General features: G+C 42.0%; 1 protein-coding gene across 2 annotated transcripts in view; it reads left to right on the top strand.

Moving 5' to 3' along the window:
* Positions 1–27,809, top strand: part of CB4H10orf67 (chromosome B4 C10orf67 homolog) — a 160,536-nt gene that overhangs the window by 33,059 nt on the left and 99,668 nt on the right. For both annotated transcript variants that reach the window (XM_042945106.1, XM_042945107.1), the window contains exon 5: positions 24,539–24,691. In XM_042945106.1, the coding sequence (XP_042801040.1) occupies positions 24,539–24,691 (153 nt within the window). The remainder of the gene's footprint in view (positions 1–24,538; positions 24,692–27,809) is intronic.

Here is a 27,809-nt window from a genome sequence, read left to right as displayed (position 1 = left end):
TGTAACTCACCCACATAAAAGTACACAGATTGTGGGGTGCCTGGGTGGCTCAGTTGGTTAAGTGTCCAACAGCTTGAAGCCTGCTTTGGGTTCTGTGTCTCCCTCTCTCTCTCTCTCTCTCTCTGCCCCTCCCCCACTCGTCATCTCTCCCCCTCTCTCTCTTTCAAAAAGAAACATTATTTAAAAATTAAAAAAAAAAAAAGAACACAGATTACAAGTGTACAATTCAAATTTTTGTTAAACAAAATGAACATACCCAGATCATCACTGCCTAGATCAAGAATTAGGACGTAGGATGTTAAGGTATGCCGACACCACCCCGCCTCTCCAAATGTTACCGTGACCTGACTTCTGTCGCATAGATTTGTTTTGCCTGTGTTTGGATTTTACTGTAAATACAACCATAGGATACTTGCTTCTTTGTGTCTGGCCTCTATCACTGGACCTTCCATTTGTAAGGTTTATCCATATGGTTGCCAAAACAATAGTTTGTTCTTCCTTATTGCTGTACATTGTTCCACTGTATGACTAGAGTTGTATGAATTGTATGAATGTTTAGTGGACCCATTCTATTGTGGATGGACATTTGAGTTGTTCCCAGTATTTGCCTGTTAAAGGCATGGTGCTGCTATGAACATTCTTGTACGTGCCTCTTAGATTTTAGGTTTTATTTTTTTCAAGTCATCTCCACATGTGGGCTCGAACCCACAACCCCGAAATCAAGAGTCAGATCCTCTATCAACTGAGCCAGCCAAGAGCCCCTCTTGTATGTATCTTTAAATGCACATATAAATGCATTTCTGTTGGGCGTATACTGGAGTAGAATTGCTAGATGACAGAGAAATATACAGAGAAAAAGGTTGAAATACAGATATATCAGCTATAGAGTCTATATAAAAATGTTATCCATGGGGCGCCTGGGTGGCTCAGTCAGTTGAGCGTCCGACTTCAGCTCAGGTCATGATCTCGCTGTTTGTGAGTTCAAGCCCCGCGTCGGGCTCTGTGGTGACAGCTCGGAGCCTGGAGCCTGCTTCAGATTCTGTGTCTCCCTCTCTCTCTTCCCCTCCCCTGCTTGCACTCTCTCTCTCTCTCTCTCTCTCTCTCTCAAAAATAAACATTAAAAAAATTAAAAGACTCAAAAATGTAAAAAATAAACTGATTGTAATAAAAGACATTCCCTTCAGCAGTTTATAAAAATACTTCTACTTCTTCACTGAGACTTCATAATTTTTCACATCATTCAGTTTTCTTGTTCTCTGAGATGCCTGTTTAAATTAATTTTGTATTGGTATTTGTTTTCTCATTGATTAATAGGAGTGTTCTGTTAAATTAAAAAAGCAGGGGCGCCTGAGTGGCTCAGTCGGTTAAGCGTCTGACTTCGGCTCAGGTCATGATCTCGCGGTCGGTGAGTTCGAGCCCCATATCGGGCTCTGTGCTGACAGCTTGGAGCCTGGAGCCTGCTTCAGATTCTGTGTCTCCCTCTCTCTCTGCCCCTCCCCTGCTCACGCTCTGTTTCTCTCTGTCTCTCAATAATAAATAAATAAATGTTAAGAAAAAAAAAAATCAAACTACCAGTTATTTTACGGGCAAAAAATTGGTTTATTTGGGGGGGGGGGGGCAGGAGGGAGGGAGGAGGTGGGGGAAGCCAGGGAGGGAGGGCTGGAGAGGAAGCATTCCTGCCTCCTGCCAGGATAGTAAAATAGTACCTGTTTACAAAGTCCCGCCTTTTCCCGTTTGATTTGCAATTGATGGGCACCACCAGTGAGACTGAGGCATGAAAGCCACACCCCCTTCCCCCACCCCCAACCTCCTGACTCCATTCTAGTGAGATTTCCCTTTATTAATTTTCACAGTTTTTAAAAACATATTATGAACTCATTTTTATTTGTTGTATGTTACAAATATCTTCCCACTTCTTTGTCTTTCCAGCCTTTTTATGGTGTTTTTTGATGCCCACCCCCTCCCCACCCCCCCGCAAACTTTTTGAATGTAGTCAAACTTTCTCCTTTCCTCATTGTTTCCACATTCTATGTTTTGTTTTTAAAATGCTGCTACATCTTAAAGTCTTTTAAAATTTTTATATTTTTGCCTTTTACATTCAGGTGTTTAATCTGCTAGAATTGATTTTTAGTATTGGTTTGAAAAGTAGGGATTCATTTTTCCCCATAAGTGATGAGCTTTTGGGGGTGATGGAGGTTCGGAGCTGATGGCCAAGAAAGAATTCTTGGAGACATCTTTGGTGCAAAAAGTGATTTTATTAAAGCATGGGGACAGGACCGGTGGAACAAAAAACACTGCCCTGGGACTACGGGGAAAGACTGATTATATACTCAGGAGCTGGGGGAGGTAGAGTCAAGGGGAAGTTTCCAAAGGAATTTTCATATGCTAAAGAAGACTCACGGGATACTGGAAGCCTAGCAATTGTCAAGCTAAGATTGTTTTTCCATCTAGCAAAACATTAACATTAAGACAGTTCCTGGAGAAATGTTCTACTCTGCCAGCCTCAAGTATTTGTCAATGGGCTGCAGGTAATAAGGAAACTTAATTGTATCTAGCCATTTCCTTCTTGCCTTTGTTCCCATATCACTGTGGAAGAAGGGTGATGTTGGGGTTCCAGGACACTGAGTCCATAGGTTTCCGGAGATTTAAGCTATTGATAAAATTGCCTTTTTCTTGTAATTTACTAAAATATTTTAAACTGATGGAGACTCCTGTTCTGCATAGCTGTGATCTTTATCAGTTCATCATTTGTTTTCTTTCCTTTTCTTTGTTCTTGGGCAGCCAGGCATGCCTGAGGAATATCACACATATTTCACCTAGGTGGGGGGGGGTGGGGCGGGGGCAGAGGGGTTGGTAGTTGCGGGCGTTAGCTTGCCTTTGGCTCCTTCATCAGTACCACTACCATTTACATGTAATTTTAGGTATTTGGTAAGATAAGTTATCTCATTTTCTTTTCTTCTACAGAAATGGACTGAATGTTCTTGGCTCTGTGTCCCTCCGTATACATTAAATAATGTGTTTCGTGACATATTGTACAAATAAATTCATTGAAAATTGTGTTGGGTTTGCATGAAAACTATAGACCATTTGGGGGGGGGGGATGCATATTTTCCTATAGTTAGAATTTTTTTTCCCTCCTGACACCAAAGTTGCAGACTTTTCCAAACCCTGACACCAACAGGATGTCATAGAGGAGGAAAAACTTTTTCTTTTTCTTTTTATCGAGTGAGATGGCAAAAATCAAACTGATAAAAGACAGATTAGGGGCACCTGGGTGGTTCAGTCACTTAAGCGTCTGACTTGATTTCGGCTCAGGTCATGATCTCAGTGATTTGTGAGTTCGAGGCAGATCTGGCTCTGAGCTGACTGTATGGAGCCTGCTTGGGATTGTCTCTCTCTGCCCCTCCCCAGCTCTCACACGCGATCTCTCTCTCTCAAAAATAAATAAATGAACTCAAAAGAAAGAAAGAAAGAAAGAAAGAAAGAAAGAAAGAAAGAAAGAAAAAAGACAGTGGCGCCTGGGTGGCTCAATTGGTTAAAAGTCCAACTTGGCTCAGGTCATGATCTCACAGTCTGTGGGTTTGAGCCCCACGTTGGGCTGACAGCTCAGAGCTCGGACCCTGCTTCGGATTCTGTGTCTCCTCCTCTCTCTGCCCCCTCCCGAGCTCACGCTCTGTCTCTCTCTCTCTCTCTCAGAAACAAATAAGCATTAAAAAAAAAAAAAAAAGATTAACAGGAGAGAAAAACAGATTTAATTAAATGCTATGTAATATGGAGATGTTGGGGTTCGACGCGAACGGTCAAGAGAGAATTCTTGAGATATCTTCAGTGGTTTTATTAAAGCACAGAGACAGGACCCATGGACAGAAAGAGCTGCACTGGAGTTGTGAGGGGTGGATGATTATATACTTTCAAGTTGGGAAAGGGTTAGGGATAGTGTAACTCTCTAAGGAATTCTGGAAGCAAGGTCTCCAGGACCTTGAGGGGCTAGCTGTTGTTAGGAAAAGGTCATTTATTACCGTCTAATAAAACCTTAGTCATGAGACCCTTCGGGTATATATCAGTGGCACATATACCTAGAGGATGATTGCTGACATATATCTTGGGAGGGTAGAGATAAAGGAAGTTTCCAAAGGAATTTCTACATGTTAAAGGAGACTTCCAGGATTCTGGAAGTCGGGATAATGTTAAGCTAAGATTGCCTTTTGCCCTGAGCAAAGTATTAACATTGAGGTAGTTGAGTTCCTAGAGGAAGGTCACTCTGCCGGGTCTCAAGGACTTGTCGAAGGGCTGTAAGTTGTAAGGAAATTTAATTTTTTTTTTTTCCTTTGCCTTTGTTCCCCACATCACTATGCATGCAAATTCACAAAGAAATGTGGCTTAAGGAGGCAGCCAGAATTGGGGGGCTTATAAACCCTCCCAGAAGGCAATAAAGTCTGGAGAGGCTAAACAAAAGAAAAGGGATTTGGGGCTTTTGAGGGAGGAGGGTGGTAAGTTATGGGCAGGTGACTAGGGAGAGTTTGATAAGCAAGGATCATTTACTAAGGTTGTTATACAGATTTGAGTCAACGTCTTCTCCATTCCTCAGAGCTGCTCGTGTAAGGGTCCGCTTCCTGGTCCGGAAGTGGGAGACACCTTTACAAACGGAAATTTCCTTTGTAAATGTCAATTTCCTTCACAAAAGGAGTTTTATGCTGTTTTTAGGACTTTTCCTGCACCTGCTGTTCCTCAGTTGCCTTCAACTCAGAATAATCATGTCAAATTGGCATATTCTGGGGACCTTCATCGTCCAAGAATTTGATTCAGTTCTGACACCAACTATCCATAGCTAGTGCAGACCCCACAGGTAAAGGGTTCCATCCCACAATACTGTTCCTTTTCAGATGCCAGTCGCAAGCCCCAGTACTTCTGACCCGCTGGTTATAAAGTGGGTATTCCCTCTCCTGCCCTATCCTGCTAAGGTTTGGTAATTTCATAGAAGGACTCCCAGAGCTCAGGAAAGCACCTTACTTCTAGTCACCAGTTTATTATAAAGGACACAACCCAAAAAGCCAAATGGAAAAGATGTGTAAGGGAGCAAAAATAACTTTCCTTCTTCCCTTCTAGGTTCTTAACAGAGCCCTTGACCACTCCCCCCCTCCAATAAGTGACAGATTAACAGAAGAAAAACAAACAGAACTTAGTAACATGGCGGGGGGGGGGGGGGGGGGGGGGGGGCAGGAAAACTGAGTAACTCCACAAACGCCCAAGCCACCACCTTAAACACTATCTCTGGGTGGGGGGGGGGGGGGGGGGGGGCAGTTCTGAGAAGTTATCAGGCAAAGCACAGTAGACAAGTCTCTGACTGTTATGCAGATTTCCATCCTCCTCTCGTCCATCGATAAGCATTTCTAGGGTTTTAATCTTCCTCTTTCTGGCCCAGAGGGAAGACACCTTTACAAATGAAGGTTTTCCTTATACATGTCTCTTTCATATCTTCTATGTCTAGTCCCTTGTCCATGTCCTGACAAAAGAGTAACTTCTCAGTTTGCAAAACTTCTCCTATCTGCTGTTTTTGAAAGGAAATCAGCCTAAAATAATCCTTATACCAAAGAGGCATATTTTGGGGGTGGCAAATTCGGCTCTCCTTCAGATGCACAGCACAGCACGAAGCTTCCGTGACCTCTCCACAGGCATCACCTTCCCCGCTTCTAGTTGTGTTCACCAACCAACAAGCTCTTTGAGTGCGCTCATTTGGGTTTCTCATAGAGATCTCATCGGGTAGGCACGATTGAATAAATCATTAGCTATTTACTCAGTCTCCAGCCACTGTCCCCTCCCAGAGGCGGGAAGATAGAGCCCAAAGTCTTAAGCTTCTAATCAAGGCTTGATCTTTCTGGCAACCAGCCTTCATCCTGAAGCTATTTAGGGGCCTCCCAAGAGTGGCCTCATTAGAACAACACGCTTCTGGGACGCCCGGGTGGCTCCGTCGGTTAAGCATCCGACTCTTGGTTTCAGCTCAGATCACGATCTCACGGTTCATGAGTTTGCGCCCGGCGTCTGGCTCTGTGCTGACAGTGTGGAGCCTGTTTGGGATGGTCTGTCTCGATCCCTCTCTCTCTGCCCCTCGCTGGCTCTCACGTGCTTGCTCCCTCTCTCTCAAAATAAATAAATTTAAAAACAACAACAACAACAGATGTTCATGCCTCTCTTACCAGAACTTTTAAGAGCTTTAGGTGCCGGGAACCAGGAACAAGGACCAAATATCTTCCTGTGATACCACGCCTATATTGAGTCAATCAGTATTGTGCAAAATACAATACAGTATTATTGACTTAGTTTTTACAGTACAGTACTGACTTAGCTTTTTTTCATATTTTAAAATACAATTTTACAATTATATTCAAAAGGACGTCTGCTAGTTTTGATGAGGGATGGAAGCAGAACGTTTTTCACCTTTAGCCGAGCAGGCTGACCTATGGCCCGCATATTTTCGATAAGGATCAAATATGTGCTGGTCGCTGCATTCTCAGATGGTCTTATGACTGCCTCTAAGTCTCACTGATAGTTAATAGCGACTGAAGGAGAAGCACCAGAGAAATCTTGCAAAAAGTGGTTTTACAAGTAGAAATTCAAAGAAGACATTCGTGATCTCATATTCCTTGCACACCCCCTTCCCCTTGAGCACCAAGCATATAATCACCAGCTTCATACAGCAGAAGTGCAGCCCTTTCTGCCCACGGGTCCTGTCCCGGTGCTACTTAAACTTTGCCGCACCACACAATGTCCCAAGAATTCTTTCTCGACCATCAGTGTTCCATGACCCCACAACACTTCTACTGCATTTATTCCAAAATACTTTTCTTGAAGATACAGCAAAGTACCTTTTCAAAACTACATTTTCTGACTGTTTATTACTGGGGTAGAGAAATGCAATTGATTAGTATGCGTTGATTTTGTAATGACCATCATTAAATTCTTAGACTTTTGGGGCATCTGGGTGACTCAGTCCGTCAAGCGTCCAACTTCGGCTCAGGTCACGATCTCAGTTCATGCATTTGAGCCCTGCATCGGCTCTCTGCTGTCAGCACAGAGCCTGCTTCAGATCCTCTGTCTCCCTCTCTCCCTCTACCTCTCTCTCTCTTTCTGTCTCAAAAATAAACATTAAAAAGATTCTCGAACTTATTTTAATAATTCGTCCATAGCGTTTTCAGGACTTTGTATATAAACAGTTATATTAATTGAGAGGAATTACATATTTGTTACTATATTTTTCATCCTTATACCATTTCTTCATTCATTCATTTATCTTTCTTTACTTCACTGGTGGTGCAGCCACTATAGTGTTAATAAAAGTTATTAAAAGCAAGCATCCTTATTTTATATGTAATCTTATAGAGAATGAATCTAATGTTTCAACATCACACATAATACTTTCTACATTACCAGGCTATTTTAAAGAGACTATTAAAAAATCATGGATACATTTCAGTTTTATAAAGTGTGGGTTTTATGAGTCTACTGCGAGGCCATATGATTTTTCCCTCAATCTATTAATGTGGTGAAATTAATTAATTACATTTTTTTTAAGTGTTACATCAACCTTACTTTATTTGTCTGAGTCCAACTTGGCCATGATACAGCTTTTGGAAAAAATGGTTGTTGATCTTAGTGTATTAATATTTTGCTTAGGGTATTTTAAATCTACATTCATCAGGGCCTGGACAGATTGATTGATTAATTGACATCTTTTGGATTCCTCAATTTCCTTAGTGATTATAAGACTATCTGGTTTTCTATTCCTTTTGATTCAGATATAATGAGATATTTGTCTAGGGTCTTGTCTATTTGATTGAAACTTAAAAATATGTTGGAATAAAGGCTTAATAATATATATTGTTCTCATGTAAAAATTTTAATACTATATTTTTAAGCCCACTTTTTTTGTATTACTGTTTTAGCCATTTCATCGAGTTTTTAAATATTATTTATAATGTTTTTTATGAGTAGGAATTCTATTTGACACTCTGTGCTTGATTATTGGTTATTTTTTTATGACCCTTGCTCTTTGCTGATAATTTTAGCCCAGTTATCTTTCTAAACGTATTGGAATATACTTGATTTATATTCTGTGTTTCACCGTTTCCATCATGGAGGGTCTGATAAGTGCTGGCTGTCACACGTGATGTGTCCTTTACTTTTGGGTTTTACGATTTTTTAAAAAAATTTTTAATGTTTATTTATTTTTGATAGAACACAAGGGGGAGAGGAGAAGCGAGAGAGGGAGACAGAGAATCCGAAGCAGGCTCCTGGCTCTGAGCTGTCAGCACAGAGCCCGACGCAGGGTTCGAACCCACAGACCATGAGATCACGACCTGAGCTGAAGTCGGTCACCCAAGAGACTGAGCCACCCAGGCATCCCTGGATTTTATGATTTTTGACTCTGAACTTACATTTCTGTGGGAATTCCTTGAAGCCTAGGACAGAAGTAGTTTCTGTAGAGAAGATTCGTGTTTGCTTTTGTGAGATTCCTGGGTCTGTGACCACTTTAATCTGACTTTAACTTGAGACATTTTAGACCACCCAGATGTATGAATTTATACAGGTCATCTTTCATCTTGTGCTTACAAAACCCAGAAGAGATTTTTTTCCCCATTCTCTGCACTTCGTGCCAAGTTTCCAGACAGGAGGCAATTTCACTTGTAGTTGACTGGGAGCGGGTACAGAGTTCAAGGTGGTTCTGGTTTGTTCTCACACTGAAGGAGAGTGGCCTTTGGTGTTTCTACCTTGAAGAGATGGTCTCCTATTATTTAGAATGACCACTTTGAGGAGGACCTACGCGATGTCTCTTCTCTGTGTCCTGCAAAGAGGTGTAAGCCAAAGTTCATGTTCACCTGGTTTAGCAGTTCCCTAGAGTGAAAGCCAGCTTCAGTGTGCGGCATACTTCTGTGGAATTTTGCATTCACTTCATTTTGGCCTAAAGTATTCCTTACTTTGTCAGCTTCTAGAGGCATTTCGCGTATCTTCTCCAGAATTTTTGTTGTTTACCGTAGGAGAGTAAGTCAGAGCCCTATGGTTTTTCTTGAACGTGCTTTCCTAATCTTTTGTGTCTTCAGCAATTTCTGGGACACTGATATACTTCTAGTGTATCAAATGCTCAAAAAATATGGCTGAATGGGGTGCTTGGCTGGCTCCGTTGGAAGAGCATGTGACTCTTGATCTTGGGGTTGTGAGTTTGAGCCCCACATTGGGTGTAGAGATTAATAAAAATAAAGAAACGAAGTTAAAAAAAATATGACGAAGTAAGTGGCTATCACTATATATACGTCTTGTACTTCTAAAAGTAGAAAGCCTTGAAATTATCAAATGTTGTATATTCATGAACACATGCTGATTAAATATACTTACGCAACAATATTAATTGTAGTTAGTTGGTTTATCGAATTAGAGAATTATTGTAATGACATCAAAGTGATTATTTGAGTCTTCCCTTTGGCTTGTTGTCATTACTTTGATCCATGACCTCAGACAGTCTTCCTAATCCTGGCCACCCAGTTTGTTAAGGCTCAGTCATAAGAAAAAAACAGGAGAGTATTGGGGGAAAAAAATCAAAGTAAACACTTTGGTTGAGGTAACTTTAGTTAAGTATAAATGACTCTACTGCCCTCTGGAGACCAGTTAAGGATACACAGGTACATTCCCTTTTCAGCTATGGAGAAAGTTTTTAAATCTACTTAACTTTTTTTTTTTAATGTTTATTTATTTTTTTGAGAGGGAGAGAGAGAGCACGAGCATGAGTTGTGGAGGGGCAGAGAGAAAGAGGGAGACACAGAATTTGAAGCAGGCTCCAGGCTCTGAGCTGTCAGCACAGAGCCTGACGCAGGGCTCGAACTCACAAACCATGAGATCATGACCTGAGCGGAAGTCGGACGCTTAACCGACTGAGCCACCCAGGTGTCCCTCTACTTAACTTTTGAAACAATCTCTTGTGTGATAAAATAGTACCTCATTTGCGGATAAAAGAAAATATTTTTCTAAAACTTAGACGTTATTTACTGATTTTTGGTTTTGGAAATGTATGAGCTCAGATTCAGATAAAAAAACAAACTAGGTATTTCAAACACATAGGGATTTAATGCAGGGGTTTTTAATAAAGGGATGTAGGAGCTTATAAAACCTTTGCAAAAGTGAAGGAGACTGTCACTAGCTTTTGAATTAACAAGGAGTTTTTCCATTTCCTTTTTATTCCTCCAGGTAAACTTTAAAATAATTTTGTTTACTGCCACTCCATAATGGCCTCTGTTGGCATTTTTATTAAAATCGAACTGGTTGGAAATTATTCATGAATTTTGAAAGAAATTTTATCATAATATCCAGTCTTCCTATTCAAGCATATCTCTTGATTCACTTATGTCTTACTTTATGTATCTTAATAAAGTTTTATAGTTTTATTTATGCAGGTTGTATCTCTTTCTCTTACAACTAAGTTATTCCTAAGTATTATATTTTATATCTTTAGAATATGGAATCTTCTTTGTTGTATTTTAAGAGTATTTTGGTATACATGGAATTTGTTGATTTTGTTTTTTAAGTTTTTTATTTTTTTAAGTACTCTCTATACCCAATGCAGGGCTCGAACTCATGACCCCGAAATCAAGAGTCGCCACTCTTTTGACTGAGCCAGCCAGTCACCCCAATCAGCTTTACTAAGGTGTAATTTACATAGCATGAAATTGACTCGTTGAAAGCATACAGTTTGATGATCTATAGTATATATACAGAGTTATGCAACCATGACCATAATCTAATTTTAAAACAGTTTGATCATGTCCAAAAAAAAAATTGTACCTATTAGCAGTCACTCCCTATTACTCCCCCTTTCTTCCTCCCCACTCCAAACCTCTGGCAACTGCAAACCTATTTTCTGTCCCTACGGACTGACCTATTCTGAACATTCCATATAAACGGGAGTACAATACGTGCTGATTTGTGATTGCTTTCTTTCAGTTCGCCGATATGTTTTGAGGTGAAACAATTGAATTTATAAATACTGTATCCAACCACTTTCTTGATAGATTTCCAAATGTGGAATTATCAGATCTCTCTCTCTCTTTCTCTCTTTTTTTTTTATTGATGTCTACTCAGCATATAACGTTATATCGATTTCAGGTGTGCAATGTGATTCGATATTTGTGTGTATGGTGAAGTGATCACCCCAATAAGTCAAGTTCAACATCCATCACCACTCATAGTTACAAATTTTTTTCTTGTGACAAGAACTCTTAAGATTTATTCTCTTAGCAACTTTCAAATATACAATAGAGCATTGTTAACTATAGTCACCATGCTATGCAGTACACCCTCATGACTTACTTATTTTATAACTGGAAGTTTCTTTGTACCTTTTGACCCCCTTCACTCATTACACCCACTTCCTACACCTTGCCTCTGGCAACCACCAATCTGTTCTCTGTATCTATGCGTTCAGTTTTCTTTTCCTGTCTTTCTTTTTTTTAAGATTCCACATGTAAGTGAGCTCATATGGTATTTGTCTTTCTCTGCCTTATTTCGCTTACCATAATGCCCTCAAAGTCCATCCATGTTGTTGTAAATGGAAAGATTTTATTCTTTTTCATGTCTGAATAGTATTTTAGTAAATAAATAAAAAAAAATAAAAACATAGATGTTATATATAATCACATTTTCTTTTTTAATTTTTTTTTTAAAATTTTTTTAATGTTTATTTATTTTTGAGACAGAGAGAGACAGAGCATGAACAGGGGAGGGTCAGAGAGAGGGAGACACAGAATCTGAAACAGGCTCCAGGCTCTGAGCTGTCAGCACAGAGCCCGACGCGGGGCTCGAACTCACAGACCGCGAGATCATGACCTGAGCTGAAGTCGGCCGCTTAACCGACTGAGCCACCCAGGCGCCCCACTTTTTTAATTTTTTTAATGTTTATTTCTGAGAGAGAGAGCACGCGCGAGCATGAGTGGGGGAGGGGCAGGGAGGGGGACAGAGGATCCGAAGCAGGCTCTGTGCTGAGAGCAGCAAGCCCAATACGGGGCTTGAACCCACAAGCCGTGAGATCATGACCTGAGCCAAAATAAGAGTCGGATGCCTAACCAACCGAGCCACCCAGGCGCCCCTCACACTTTCTTTATCCATTCATACATCAGTGGACACATAGGTTGTTTTCATGTCTTGGCTATTGGGACTAATGCTGTGGGGGACACAGAGGTGCAGGTATCTTTTTGAATTTGTGATTTTGTTTCTTTCAGATAAATACCCAGAAGTGGAATTGCTGGATTGTAGGGTAGTTCTATTTTTAGTTTTTTTGAGGAACCTCCATACTGTCTTCTAGAGCGGCTGCACCAGTCTGCGTTCCCCCCGGCAGGGCACGAGGGTTCTCTTTCCTCCACTTCCTCACCAACACTTGTTATCTCTTGTCTTTTTGATATCAGCCATTCTAACGGATGTGAGGTGATATTTCATTTTGATTTTGATTTACGTTTCCCTGATGATTAGTGATGTTTCACATACCTGTTGGCCATTTGTAGCTCTTCTTTGGAAATATGTCTTCTGTCCATTTTTTAATTGGATGGTTTTGGGTTTTTTTTGTTTGTTTGTTTTTTTGTTTTGTTTTGTTTTGTTTTGTTTTGTTTTTTTGCTATTGAGTTACATGGATACTTTGTGTATTTTGGCTGTTAACCCCTTATCAGATATGTGACTTGAAAATATTTTCTCCCATTCAGTAGGCTGCCTTTTCATTTTGTTGATGGCTTCCTTTGCTATTCAAAAGCTTTTTAGTTTCACAGAGTTCCGCTTGTTTAATTTTGCCTTTGCTTTTGGTGTTAAATCCAAAAAATCCTCCCCAAGACCAATGTCGAGGAGCTTACTGCCTATGTTTTCCTCTAACAGTTTTATGATTTCAGGTCTCAATCTCAAGTTTTATCAGATATTTTAAAAGTTCTTGGTTGATTCATTTGTATTTTCTACATACAAACACCTAACTGAAAATGATAATATTCATGTCTCAATTTCTCAATGGTATATCTATCTCTCTTTTACACTAGATGGACATCGTGGGATATTAAGGTGTAATCAAGACAGTGATCATCCTGTGTTATTACCGAATTTGATAGGAATCCATCAGTAACTCATTGTTAAGTATAACAATGGATTTTTGTTTGGCATAATTTACTGACTCCGTCCCTAGATGGAGCAGCTGGACGGAAAAAGAATGAGAGATGTGTTGGTGGTAGGAATGTAATCAGCCTACGGTCTTAGTGCACAGGGCAAGCAAAGAAATATAGAATATATGTTTGTGGGAGAAAGCTAAAATTGCACCAGAAAAGGAGGTCAATAAAGGGCTAATGAAGCCAGAGAGACTGGCTATTGGATGTCAGGTGTCTACAAGTCAAACGGGGATCAGGACATCAGAGAAGGTTAACATAAGCAAAATGAGGCTAGAAAGTGCTTTCCAGTTTGGAATATGCTCACTTCCTGTGCCTTACTGCTTGATTTTGGATGCTTTTTGAGACGATGGTCTCTCAGGTCTTTTAAAGAGAATTTTAGAAACTATGAAGCTCTAGTCTTTTCTCCATCTACACTGGATGTTGAGGATTTTCTTATACAAAGAGTAATTTGTGACTAGATCAGAACTGTGCCTAGCAGGCCCTGTGAAGATGCACAGAGGGAGTGCTGGTGTTTTCTCGCAGGACTCTTCGTGTAGGAGAGACTCTGGGTGACATGGAATTGTATGAGGCACAGTCACACCCCCAACGTGCTTAAAATATAACCATGAGAATTTCATTTCCTCGGGTGCCTGGGTGGCTCAGTCGGCTAAGCCACCAACTCTCGGTTTCAGCTCAGGTCACGATCTCGCGGTTCATGAGTTCAAGCCCTGCATCGGGCTCTGTGCTGGCAGTGTGGAGCCTGCTTGGGATTCACTCTCCTCCCTCTCTCTCTCTCTCTCTCTCTCTCTGTCTCTACCCCTCCCCAGGGCATGCTCTTTCTCCCTCTAAATAAATAAATAAACCTTAAAAACAAAGAGAATTTCATTTCCTCAAATCAAAGCACCACCCTCTCCTTTACCAACAGAGGGCTGAGGAATGAAGTCATGACCCTCCTAGTGGGTGTTCTTTTCTCTGTAAGAAAAATCTGCAATAGACAACGGACGCTTGAGGGGAGTTTGGGGGAGAGAAAGGGGTATGGAGAGATGTTTTAGTTGAGAAAAGGATATGGGGGTGTAGAGAGAGGCCTGGATAAGCTTTGTCTCCACCCACCGTCTGGCTTACGCCTGCTCTACTGGGCCTAACATGGCCTGGGGCTGCAATTACTCTTTTTGTCTTTGGTGGCCTTAGTCACTAAAGGGGAACAGAAGTCATAATGCTTGGGGAGACTTCCTCATTTTCTCCAGGCTGATGTCTCCAGTAATCACATATCAAATTATTTACTATGGCCCAGGCACTGTGCAAAGTGCTTCAAAGGCAGCATTGTTATTTATTATATTTCTTTTTTTTTCAGTGTTTATTTATTTTTGAGAGAGAGAGAGAGAGACAGAAACAGAGCACGAGAGGGGAAGGGACAGAGAGAGAGGGAGACACAGAATCCCAAGCAGGCTCCAGGCTCTGAGCCTGTCAGCCCAGAGCCCTCGGGGCTCGAACCCACGAACCATGAGATCATGACCTGAGCTGAAGTCTGACGCTTAACTGACTGAGCCACCCGGGCACCCCATTATTTATTGTATTTCTACAGAAAGACGAAAGAGACTAGAGTTAAATTCAGATGGATTAGAGAAAATGAAAATGTTTAAAAATGTTTGTTTATTTATTTATTTTGAGACAGAGAGAGAGAGAGAGAGAACTACGCGTGCACGTGTGCGTGCACGTGTCGGGGAGGGGCAGAGAGAGGGAGAGAGAGAATCCCAAGTAGACCCCACGCTCAGCGAGGAGCCTGATGCGGCGACACTCGAGCTCACAAACCGTGAGATGATGACCGGAGCCGAAATCAAGAATGGGAGCCACCCAGGCACCCCGAAAAATGTAAATCTGTATGTCTAGGTTTATGACTTCCTTTTTTGGTTCAACTATAATCGGCATTCAGAAGGAAAGGTGAATGCAATTAACTCCTTTTTCAGGTGTTCTCACATAATTGGAGAAAACAGTATTCACGTCTTCTCGCCTCTGGTTGAGTCACCAGCTCCTAAACTGATCTTCATAGGAAGAGAATTTCACACTCCTCAGCATCCTGATCTTAATTTAAAAAAAAAAAGAAAGAAAGAAAAGTGACAATTGTTTTATCATTAAGCCAGAGAAAATTTCTTTTCTTTTTAACTTTTATTTATTTTTGAGAGGGAAAGACGGAGTACGAGTTGGGGAGGGGCAGAGAGAGAGGGGGACACAGAATTTGAAGCAGGTTCCAGGCTCCCAGCTGCCAGCCCCAAGCCGGAGACGCAGGGCTTGAACTCACAAACTGAGATCACAGCCTGAGCCGAAGCGGAGCGCTTAACCCACTGAGCCACCCAGGCTCCCTGCCAGAGAAAATTTCTGTGCAGTTTTCTCCCTTCCCAGAAATCTCTTTCTGTTGGGAAACTGGAAAACTGCTGTAAATGAACTTCGAGTGTTTCCCCAAGATGCTTTCACCATCACATAATCATCCTCGCTGACTTCAAAGAGATCTCGCCAACAGCTCAGAGACCATTTTGCAGGACTGAAGTCCTTTTATGGATACCAGGTAGCAGTGTTTGTTCCAAGGAAAGCGTTTCGGGTTTGTCTTCTTTACTTTGTCATACAGAGATGAAGATTTGATGCAGGATTCCCCAAATCCATTTCAAGGCGATAAAAAAATGTTTGTTACAATGATGAAATGTTAACATTGTTTTTAAAAGTCTTTGAACTGGGAAAGCACGTCCGTATTCTTACAATGGAAGCCTTGCTTTCTGGACTATCAGTGTCTTACACTCTTAAAGATGGGAGAAGGAGATGGGGTGCCTGGGTGGCTCAGTCGGTTAAGCACCCGACTTCAGCTCAGGTCATGATCTCACGGTTTGTGGGTTCCTGCCCCGTATCAGGCTCTGTGTTAACGGCTCAGAGCCTGGAGCCTGCTTCGGATTCTGTGTCTCCCTCTCTCTCTCTGCTCTTCCCCCGCTCATGCTTTGTCTCTCAAAAATGAATAAACGTTAAAAAAAACATTTTTTTTTTTTTAAGATGGAAGAAGTAGAGAAGAAGCATATCTAATGAGGGCACTCATTTTAGATCCCAAATTTTAATGCAGCAAATACTATCCGGGTGTTAAATGATTTTTATTTCAGATTTTTTTTTTAAGTCTTATTAACAGTGTTGTGCAATAAAATACCAACATGTTGGTATTTGGAAGGGATTGAATTTTCTGGACTCTGATTTAGGAAACCAAGGCGGGCCTCTGCCAAGGCAGGGTGCATCTCCTTAGATTGTGAGGAACGCCTTCCCTGCAGCACTGCTAATGGCCTGAGGGAGGCTTTACGCTGGGGAGACGCCGGGAAAGAAAACCGCCTAGAGGAAATGGCAAAACAACTAAAATGAAAGAAAAGACTTACGAAATGAAGTCACTGCAGACTCACCACCACGCAAGTTATACAATGTATCAGTCAATACAAGCTATATAATGTATCTTCTCCAGCTGCTGCTGGGAAGCTAGCAGGGGTTGCTTGTGCTGAACACCCACAATCCAGCCTCTATGCGTTCACACCTTCTGTGATCACCCTCCTTATCTCCTTGAGAGAGGGCAGGATTCGGGCCTTGCTTCTAACTGATAGAATACAGCAAAGGCAAAGGCGCTGGCATGATTACGTTCCACAAGGGTGTGGCTCCTGCCTTACAGAGAGTCTCTCCTTTGCTGCCTTGGAAGAAGCAAACAGCCATGATGGGAAGCCCCAACATTTGGAAGGCAATAACCGCAGGCAGTCTTGAATGGAGGGAAACCTCTAGCTGACAGTCAGCAAGAAACTGAAGCCCTAAGGCCTCCAGGTACAAGGACGTGAATCCTTCCAACGACATGAGCGAACGTGAAAGCAGATCCTTTTCCCAGTTGAGCCTCCAACAAGGCACTAGGATTGCAGCCTCATAGCCCCTCCACAGAGGACCCACTTAAGCCATGCCTGAGCTCCTGACCTGCAGAGACTGTGAGACAATGCATGTTTGTTTTAAGCCACTAAGTTTGTGGTAAAACTGTATGCTTGTGACACAGCATAGATAAAAAACACACCTTAATTTCCAGGGAACCATCAACTCCTGCCTGTTTTTTACTTCCTACATCCATCCCCGTGATCTTGCCATGGAACTGGCTCAGGCAGCCAGCATTGCTTGCCTGGCCTGTGGCTGTTATCCCCTTATCCCATCTGGTTTCCATTGGTCTTTATCTGCCCAGTCAAGTGAGTGGTCTTTCAAAACATAAATCCCTTCACATCTTGCCCTTGTTTGAAACCCTTCAGTATCTTCTCCATACCTGTAGGATGACGTCTAGCCCTTAGCAGGGCCCAGAAGGCCCTTACATTTCTCCACTCTTATCTCCTTCCACTTCGTAGGGAAAGCTTTACCCTCCAGCAATACTGAGCTATAGTCACCTGCCTCCCTCTGCACACCTCAAGGTATCAGTCACCTCCCTGGAATTTTCACATAATGTCCCTTCTTGCTGGAATGCTCTTTCTGTCCTCAATAACTGACACACTGAATTGTGTCACAATTACCCACTTGTGGATTGTTCTGTACTCTAGATCCTTTGCTCCTGTGGACCAGGGACTAAGCTGTGTTTATCTTTGTACTTTCCTCCTAGCAGAGAGTCTGACCCATCATAGCTACTCAACAAATGTTTAGTGAATAAAGGCCTGAACATAACCAAGAAAGGTACCAATGAACTTGACCTATGCCATGCTACTGGAAATAGATCATGAGTTCTTAGTAAAAACGTCTTAGACCATGGCAGTGCATGATGCTGAGGGCTTAAATTGTTCTTTCACTCAATGATTGATTCATCCACCCATTGTCTGATTTTGTAGCAGAGACAAAAGCAATCCTTGCACTCAAGTTGTTCATAATCTAGTGGACATGAGAGATGAAAGAAAGAAAGAAAGAAAGAAAGAAAGAAAAGAAAGAAAGAAAGAAAGAAAGAAAGAAATAGGGAGAGGAAGGAAGGAAGGAAGGAAGGAAGGAAAGAGGGAGAGAGAGGAAGGAAGGAAGGAAGGAAGGAAGAAAAGAATACTCAGCAATTAGAATCCATAATTGAGGTTTGCACCTGATGGATGCCCAACTCTTCTGGGTGATTTGGAGCAAGGAAAAGGAAAATTTTTAGGGCAAAGGGATTTCTGAGCTACACCTTGAAGGATGGTGAATTTTTGGCGAGCCTGGGGGAGATGGGAGAAATCAGGGACGTGGCCAATTTCACAGAACAGAGGCATTAAGGTGCAAGGAAGGCAGGGAGGTGGTTTGGTGAGGCCGGAAGACTGCAGGACTGGAAAGCGTGGTGGGAGGCAATGCAGGAAAGTGAAGCCAAGGAATCAGTACTTTACTTCCAGGACGTCAAAGAACCATCATAGAATTCTAAGCAGTTTTCATGACATGCTTAGATTTCCCACCTTGAAAGATAACGACTATCGCAGTGTTTATGCTTGATAAATAACACCGCTCTTCCCCTCCCAGGTTCTGGACAAGTTGAAAAGGAAAGTCAGGGAGCCAACAGATGGAGATCATCTGCTTTGCTGGTGACGCGGGCTGCCTCGTGCTAAGTCTCAGAATTTGGCAGACTCGACTCCCATCACAGTCTGCACTGGGCTGGGCGGGGCTCTTCCTGCCGGAGCAGAGCAGATGTTCCTGCAGCATTTGCCCCAAAGAGAACGGGAGAAGGAGAGAGATGGCCAAAGCGTGACCACCTTTCTTCTTCCAAGGGCATAACTGAGAGGAGGCTATCACTGCCCATAAAAGGAAACCACATTCCCTGGGCTTCTCTTTTTCTTTTCACACACTGATCCTCACCGTTTAGCCTGTGATCAATTAGGCGTGTATCTGAGCCTTGGTGGGGAGGACACTCTCCTGCCACCTACGTGATGCTGTCCCCCCCTCCCCCGGTACCACGTACTGCTCTGGGGGGTCCTGAGACCGAAGGCGCCCTGGAAGATATGGCGTCCAGCTAGAAGAGTGCATTATCGACATTTAGCTGCAAAGTGACTATGTATCCACTACTGGGACTTCATTTGCTAGTCTGTTTCTCACCCCTGGTTATATCCAGCTGTGTCGTTCGATACGGCTGGTCAAGAGGCTTTGCCCATGAGACCAAATGACATCATCAAATTATTCTAATAATACAAAGCCAACAGTTAATGCCAAGGATTTGAATATTAGGTCCTTCTCACTTTCAAAGGCTGAAGGAAAAATTAAAATACAAATATTAACTCTTCTTGCAAGACCAAAGGAATGAATGGACGCCCACAATAAAATTTTCTTGCCATCGTGAATTAAAAGTCCAAAGACGTGCTTCTGCCGTCCCTGTCCCATCACCTGCTTCGGAGCCAAGCTCTTGGTGGCACGGCGTGGTGTGGTCAGGAAATGGGTTACCTGAAGGGAGGGTTGAACAAACACATCAATGCATCAGGCATCATGGGACCCAGCTTTCTCACTGCCAGAGGGCTATGCGATGGAAAGGAGACAGGTTGTAATGACACCACGGTGTTGGGTTGGAATTGACGGTGTTGGTGTGAATTTAGGGTCTTTAGATGTAGATATTAGATTAGTTGGGATTCTCCAGAAACAACAGAACCAGTGTGCATAGAGAGAAAGCGAAGAAGCGAGAGGTTGATTTTAAGGAACTGGTGCACATGACCAACTGGGTTGGTGTTACAGTTCAGGTCCCAAAACGGTCTACTGACAGGATTCCCTCTTCCTCTGGGACCTCAGTCTTTCTCCAAAGACCCGAAGACCTTCAACTGATTGGACGAGGCCCACCCACATTATGGAGGGTAATCTGCTTTTCTCAGTCTGTCGATGTTAATGTTAATCTCACCTAAAAAACACTTTCACAGCAACATCTAGACTGGTGTTTGACCAGATCTCTGGGTACTAGGAAGAAAGCAAAACCCAAAACAAAAAATAAAATGCCCCAATTCCCGCCTAATCTTACCCATCAAGGTTCCTGTCCTCCCCACCTGTGGTCTCCCTTGGTTGTGGCATTCTGTGCTGGGGGAGATGGCTTGAAACTGGCTTTCTTTTCTATCTTTCTTTCCTTTGTCCAGTGTTGTTGCTGTTATTTAAGAGTTAAAAAAAAAAAAAAAAGCAGTGGAACTTTCCCGAGAGTTTTTCTCAAAGGAGAGAAACACGAGACGGGAGACCAGATCGGAGGGGTGGTGAAGAAAAATAAAAGCGCCTTCCGCTTGTCTCCTCGTGAGCCCAGCTCATTCCATAAATGTTGGTCGAACATCAGAAACATTCCTGGAGATGAAGAGAAATGAATCCAATGTGTTTGGGCCTTACAATTATTTTATGAAATGTCAAAAGTGAAACTTTTTGTTCTTGCAAGGAACTGCGTGACCCTCCCTGCCCTGAAGTCCAGAGGGACCGAGCCCTTCCTAGAGGCAGGCTCCCTGCTGAGTTTGCACAGCATCTCCGCCCAGTTCCTGGGGGCAGATTTTAAATGAGCGTCCAGGGGTGGTTTGTGTCATGTTAGAGAGGAGACTACCTGGCCAGCTTTTCAGAAGCATCTTTATTTTGGTGTTTTTTATAAGTAAAATAGGGGCGCCTGGGTGCTCAGTCTCTTAAACATCGGAGTTGTGCTCAGGTCATGATCTCACGGTTGGTGGGTTCAAGCCCCAAGTCGGCCTCTGTGCTGACAGCTTAGAGTCTAGAGCCTGCTTCAGATTCTGTGTCTCCCTCTCTCACTGCCCCTCCCTTGCTTGCTCTCTGTCTCTCAAAAATAAATAAAAACATTAGAAAAAAAGTAAAAAAAAAAAAGTAAGAGAAACCCAGGGGCATCTGGGTGGCTTGGTTGGGCGTCTGACTTCTGCTCAGGTCATATTCTCATGGTCTGTGAGTTCGAGCCCCACATTGGGGTCTGTGCTGACAGCTCAGAGCCTGGAGCCTGCTTTAGATTCTGTCTCCCTCTCTCTCTGTCCCTCTCCCGCTCGCACTCTGTCTCTCTCTCCCTCAAAAATAAACATTAAAAAAAAATTTTTTTAGATACAAGTAAAATAAATCCAGCATATACTGAACATAAAAAAAGCAGTGAGAAAATAAACAAATAATAAATGAAGTGACCCAAGAAGCACGTTGGTTGACAAGATACAGGAAGAACACAGCAGTGGAGAGCAGGTGGGCAAGTGGGGTGCTAAGGCTTCCCAGAGGAGTGGCATCAGGGTTTGAATGACAAAACAGATAGAACGATATGAAATTCTAAGATGTAATACTTACAGGGAGCTGATCGTGTTGTGGACACTGTTCAAAATGGTTTACGCGCATTAACTTATTTAATTCTCGTGGCAGTTTAGGTATTGTTATTAACCCCATTTTACAGATGATAAAACTGAGGCACAAGGCACAGGCACAAAGCTACTAAGTGACAGAGCTGGTCTGCCAACACAGGCTATCCGGTCCTCCACAATCAGCCTTGTTCTTTAAAGTCACTCAATTTAAAAAGCTGGTATTATTAGGGCACCTGGTGGCTTAGCTGATTGGGCGTCTGGCTTTGGTTCAGGTCATGATCTCACAGTTTGTGAGTTCGAGGCCCGTATTGGGCTCTCTGCTGTTAGCTCGGAGCCTGCTTTGGGTTCTCTTTCTCTCTCTGCCCCTCCCCGCTCTCAAAAATAAATAAAAAATAAAACATTTGTTTACAAAGCTGGTATTGTCATTTTGATTGTTCTGTCTTCCCTCTTTTCCATTGTGCTGTATTACGCATATGCTGATTTTTACGTTAGCACTGTGTAGGTCATGTTAATGTTCTGTTCCTAGCTTGACTCTTAATTCTATCATGATATATGATTCTCCTCAGGTGACTGGCGTTCATTATATATTATAGGACAATTTTAGTTTGTAAATCTAACTCTGAAATATAATATTAAGTGTAGTAGCAGATACGATTAGGTTTTCCTGTATTTCCTGTTTGTGCATGTGCTCAAATATATTAGCAGTGAACAAATAACAAAAATAAAATAATTCTGTAATTCTCAAAAGGGCCCCATATGAACAATAGGATTTTACACATCAGGGTTGAAAATGAGATTTTTTTTTAATGTTTATTCATCTGAGAGAGAGAGAGAGAAAGACAGACGGAGCTCAAGCAGGGGTGGGCAGAGAGAGAGACAAAATCTGAAGCAGGCTCCGGGCTCTGAGCTGTCAGCACAGAGCCCAACACGGGGCTTGAACCCACAAACTGTGATATCCTGACTTGAGCCGAAATAGACGCTCAACTGACTGAGCCACCCAGGCGTCCAGAAAATGAGATTTTTATATGCTAGAAATAAGAAACAGCATTCCTGGGGCTCCTGGGTGGCTCAGTCAGTTGAGCGTCCTACTTTGGCTCGGGTCATGATCTCGCGGTCCGTGAGTTCGAGCCCCGCGTCGGGCTCTGTGCTGACAGCTCGGAGCCTGGAGCCTGCTTCGGATTCTATGTCTCCCTCTCTCTCTGCCCCTCCCCTGCTCATGCTCTGTCTCTCTCTCTGTCAAAAATAAATAAACATTAAAAAAAAATTTAGAAAAAAAAGAAACAGCATTCCTTTTTTAAACATTTCCTCCCAGTTTGGTTTTGCGATATAGTTCTTACTGACTGTAAACAGAGGCCAGTCCCAACAGACTGTGGAGAAATGGCGCTTCTATTCAAATGCAAACAGTAAAGCTGATCAATAACACTGATGAAGAAATTGATCAGTGGAGGTCCTAAAACTATTTTGAGTTCTCAGTAAAAGGGCGTATAATTAGAATCGAGGACTTTCAAAACACAAAGCATAAACAGCTAATATCATGTGAAGAAAATTCACTTTGAATGGCTATCAAAACATGCTGATTAAGGGGCCCCCAGCTGGTTCAGTCGGTAGAGGCATGTGACACTTGATCTCGGGGTTGTGAGTTCAAGCCCCACGTTGGTTGTAGAGGCTACTTTTTCAGAAAAAGAAGTAAAACAGGCTGATCAATACAAAAATAAACCACGATGTTCCTATATTGTCACAGTAAGACTTACAAAATAACAATATATAATCTTTCAGGGAGTATAGTAAGACAAACATCCTCATTCTCAAGGTGGAGTATAAACTGAACAATCTTTTTGAAAAAAAATTTATAAAAGGAGTCAAGGCCATCAATACCTTCATATGCTTTGGCCAGGAATTCTACTTCTAAGGGTCTCTGTCAAGAAAAAAATAATTAGAAATGCAGACAGTGATGTATATATAAAGATTTGGTATCATGGAAAACTTAAAATATATATAGTATGGTGAGTGTGTAAATTATGGCATTTCTGTGGAGCAGAATGTTATGGAACCATCAGTAACTACACATGTACAAGGTTAATGGTGTGGGAGATGCTCACGATATGAAGTCAAATGAATAAAAATAGGGGCAACACCATTTATGACGCATTGTATCAACTCATAGACAAATTCATTTCAAACCAATTCAAGAGTATGTTTTTCATTTGCTTTCTTTTTGATTAGGGTTATCAAAAAACAGCGTATGGGGCTCCTGAGTGGCTCAGGGGCTCGGTTGAGCGTCTGACGTCAGCTGGGGTCATAGTCTACAGTTCGAGCCCCACCTCAGGCTCTGTGCTGACCGCTTGGAGCCTGGAGCCTGCTTGGGATCCTCTGTCTCCCTCTCTCTCTCTCTTTCAAAATAAATAAATAAACTTAAAAAAAAAACCACAAAAAAAACCCAGCTTATTCAATTTTTTTAAGAAAAGCAAAAACATGGCTGTTTTTTCATGCAGAGAGAAGTAAATGATATGCTAGAATTACATAATTTTATAATGCACATGGACCCTGAAGATGACTTTCTCATACCTAATGGTTCATCTTCCACAGCTACCCACGGGGGAAAAAAAATTCAGTCGTAACGCGTCTTCCTCTGCTCTGGTCTCAGTTTCCTGATTTTTCAAATGGAGCCTCGTCTGTCTAGATGCATGGTCTGCAAACCTCCTCTGTGGGCGAAAGAAAAGGAATGGTATTTCTCTCCACATCCACACCAAAGCACTGGGGGAATTAGTGACACCATTGAAGTTTACGGCTCCTTTTTACATATTCAAATGTGCGCTACTTTCTTTCTAGGGGAAGATTGAAGTAGGACGTTCACACCATGTGAATTGACAATTAAAGTTTAGTGTTATTACTTGCATGGCCAGTGCAGTTAGAATACCACATTATGCTTTGTGTTTCATAGGATAACGATGTGCTGTATTCTGTGGCACTTGAGCGTATCATTCGATATAAATATAGTTACTTACTGAAAATTGTGTGCAAGTTATAAAAAGAACTTACAAGATAGTAGCTTAAATAAAACATGAAATAGTTTTCGCTTGGTGTCTGATTTTCTAATGCCCCTTTTCTCCCTAGCAATTCTTTGAGGTGGAGGAAGAGACTTTTGTGAAAGAATCAGCTACTCTCAAAATGAGTAATTTGTTAAAAAGACTGAAGGAGAGAGAAGAAACGATTAAGGAGTTACGAGAAGAGCTATGCCAATATGAAGAGTCTAGATTTCAAAAACTTGTAAGTGTCAAAACAATGAATAATTAATTTTAATACAGGTAAATAAGGCTATAGCTTTCCAAAAGTTTGGGTTAAGAATAAAGGAAATACAGGTGGTATATCTTGGGCATCTCTCCACAACATCAGCCAGTCCAAACTTTTCTGCTCAATGGCATATTCCAGAAAACCCATAATAGTTATAAATAGGAGCAATATAATTGTATTCAATTTTTATTCATAATGGAAATAAAATAACCTATCTCCCACTGCAAAAATTTTCCTCCCCTCGAAGAGCACGTAAATAGATTTTTGTTTTAATTTTGAAGACCCCGGCCCTGTTTTGCTGTTCTGACAGTTTGAAAGACACGAAGCGATCTCCCTGAGTCAGAGGCTTCCAGCAAGGCCCTTGGAACAAGAGAACTTCTGAGGAAAAATCTTGGGGAGGGTTTTCCCCCGGTTCTCGTCACAAAGGGAGTCTGAGGCTGGTTTACTACTTAAACAGAGGACTGGTGGGAACAGATATGGAAAGAGAGAGAACAGAGAGGCTAAACTCCTGTCAAGGAGGAGAATTGGAAAGTGTGGACATTGAGGGCGAGTTCATTGTCACCTCACTGTGAGCCAGTGGCCGTGGCCCCACCGCAGTTCAGAGCCATAGAGGGGTTTTCATTAATGGATTCTAAGAACAAGAAGCTGATTGTTTGAGTAGGAGAGGCTCACAGAGAGGCCGGAGGAATAACAATCTTTTTGAATATCAACTGGCAGGCACCGCATGCCTCACCAGCGGTATCTTACCTTGTAGCTAAGTTTACAGCAGAGGAAGCAGAGACAGGGTGGCTAAGTTACTTCCCCCAGGCATATGGCTAGTAAACCAGTGAAGATAGCATGTGAACCAAGGTCCAACTGAATCCAAAGCCCACAAAAGGAAGTGGGGCTCTGGGCTCCACAGTAATATGTCAAGGTTGTAATTTTCAAAATTAACTAATTAGTATGTACATATAAAATAGACTATTATCATAATATGTTATTATAATGTACTAGTATATTAATACTTATGGATACATCCACCTGTAAATATCGACACACGCATATACATGCACAGAAAAAGCCTGAGAAGTTAGGTACCAAAATGTGAACACTGGGGGGAAACACTTGCTCGTTGCTGGGCCCTTTAAGTGCAGTCTATAATTTACCTAAATCCCGCATTGGTGTTCTTATTTAAAACGCCAAGTTTAGAAGAGATAAGGAATTGAACTTACATGATTCTAAAGTATTTCGTTTATTAACTGGTGAAGGCATGTTTGCTTTGTATAATCCATTAGGATTCTTTATGTTCTAAAAAAAACTGAGTATCTTCTAAGCAATGTAATTGTGGAGTGTGATTAGCATAGATCTAATAAAAACGAATACTAATTCTTTTTACATCTTCTGATGGCTTTGGAGGAGGCATATCCGGTTCCTGCACTTACATTAACCTTTTCCTGGGTCTAAATCTCGTCTTTTTAATTAATTTTTAATTAATTAATTAACTTTTAATGTTTATTTTTGAGAGAGCGAGAGAGACAGAGACAGAGCGCGAACAGGGGAAGGGCAGAGAGAGAGAAAGAGAGAGAGAGAGAATCCAAGCAGTCTCCAGGCTCCGAGCTGTCAGCACAGAGCCCGATGCGGGGCTCAAACTCACAACCTGTGAGATCATGACCTGAGCCGAAGTCGGACACTGAACCAACTGAGCCACCCAGGTGCCCCTAGTCTTACTTTTCGGAGATAATAACTTAAGAGAAAAGACTAAACAAACCGTAATAGTATCGGCTTTTAATCTTGCCTTGGTCAAAGTTATCCAGCATAGATTGGCAAGGTGATTTTGATCCATTCATTTCCCGTTTGTGAGGTGCAAAGCAATACCCGCTTAGCTAAAAGAGAGTTACGAGAAGGATACCTGTTGTGCTGACTGTGAATTGCTTTGAGCTCTTTGAAAAAAGGTGAGTGTATACATTCCAGTTATCATTATGAGGAAATGCACTAGCCCTTATGACTGTCTGGTTTACATTTGGAGAAATGCACTGAACAGAACTCAGGACTTGGTGAAACCTTCCCAATTTGGTAATTGAGCTCCTTACACTAAGACATGAGGTGTATCTTGTAATGTTTACACTCGTAAGTGTTCTCTACCTGTTAATTGGTCTCTCTGATGCCCTGGGGAAAGAAGGAAGATAAGAATAAGTGGTAGTGGCTTTGTGGGGACCAGGGAAATGGAAGGGTCCACCCTGCTCTTGTACAAGCAGGTGTTCCCTGGCTCAAGATGGCATCCGGAGGCCCCGGGTTATTCCACTGTAATTTGTCCCCAGGGAGACCACCTCACAATTTCTGTAAACACCCTAAGATCTGAGGAAGGTGAGATAGTCCTGATTAATTAGGTGTGTACGTTTCTCTCAGCTCCTTCCGACTCCAACAAAACGCGTGACCCTGGTCTCCCACCTTGACTGAGGGCCACGTAGGGCAGTCAGTAATATGGTGTACATTTCAGAAACAAGGATGTGAGTGCCACAAAACAGATCGTGATTTGTATAAAATAAACCTATGGAGAATACCCCCACCTTTTTTTTTTTTTTTTTTAATCCTCTAAGAATAAGATTTCCTAAAACTCCCTGCCGCTTCCAGAAGAGGTCTTTTTTCATTTGTAATTTCATCTTGTGCAACTGCTCCCTCTGGTGGCACCAAGAAGCTTACGTCCCGGAGCCTCTGAAATCTGATTTGGAAAAATGAGTTTGGAGAACCAGTTGGGAAATTTCAAAGTAGCAATGGAGATCACTTGTTTAAAAAAAAAAAAAAAAAAAAAAAAAAAAAAAAAAAAAAACTTGAAATAAGCAAGCCGAATAAGCAGTATCTTTCCCTACTGCTGGTTTATTCCCACTGGCAGCCAAATCACATAAATAGCTTTGTAGTTAATATGTATTCCGATTATCTCTCCAGAACTGTTTTTGAGGAAAATCTGATAAGAATGCGATCGCAGAGGGGAAAGTTTAATAAACAGCCGCCCTAAATCATACTTGTAACCAAATGGAAACCAGGCAAGAAAACTCTTCGACTTCCAGAAGCCTCCTCTCTCCGATCGGAACTTCCTGGGTGTCGAATATTCCTCAGA

This window comes from Panthera leo, chromosome B4 (assembly GCF_018350215.1).
Source record: "Panthera leo isolate Ple1 chromosome B4, P.leo_Ple1_pat1.1, whole genome shotgun sequence".
NCBI classification, from domain to species: Eukaryota; Metazoa; Chordata; class Mammalia; order Carnivora; family Felidae; genus Panthera; species Panthera leo.
This window is presented reverse-complemented; position numbering and strand designations above follow the sequence as displayed.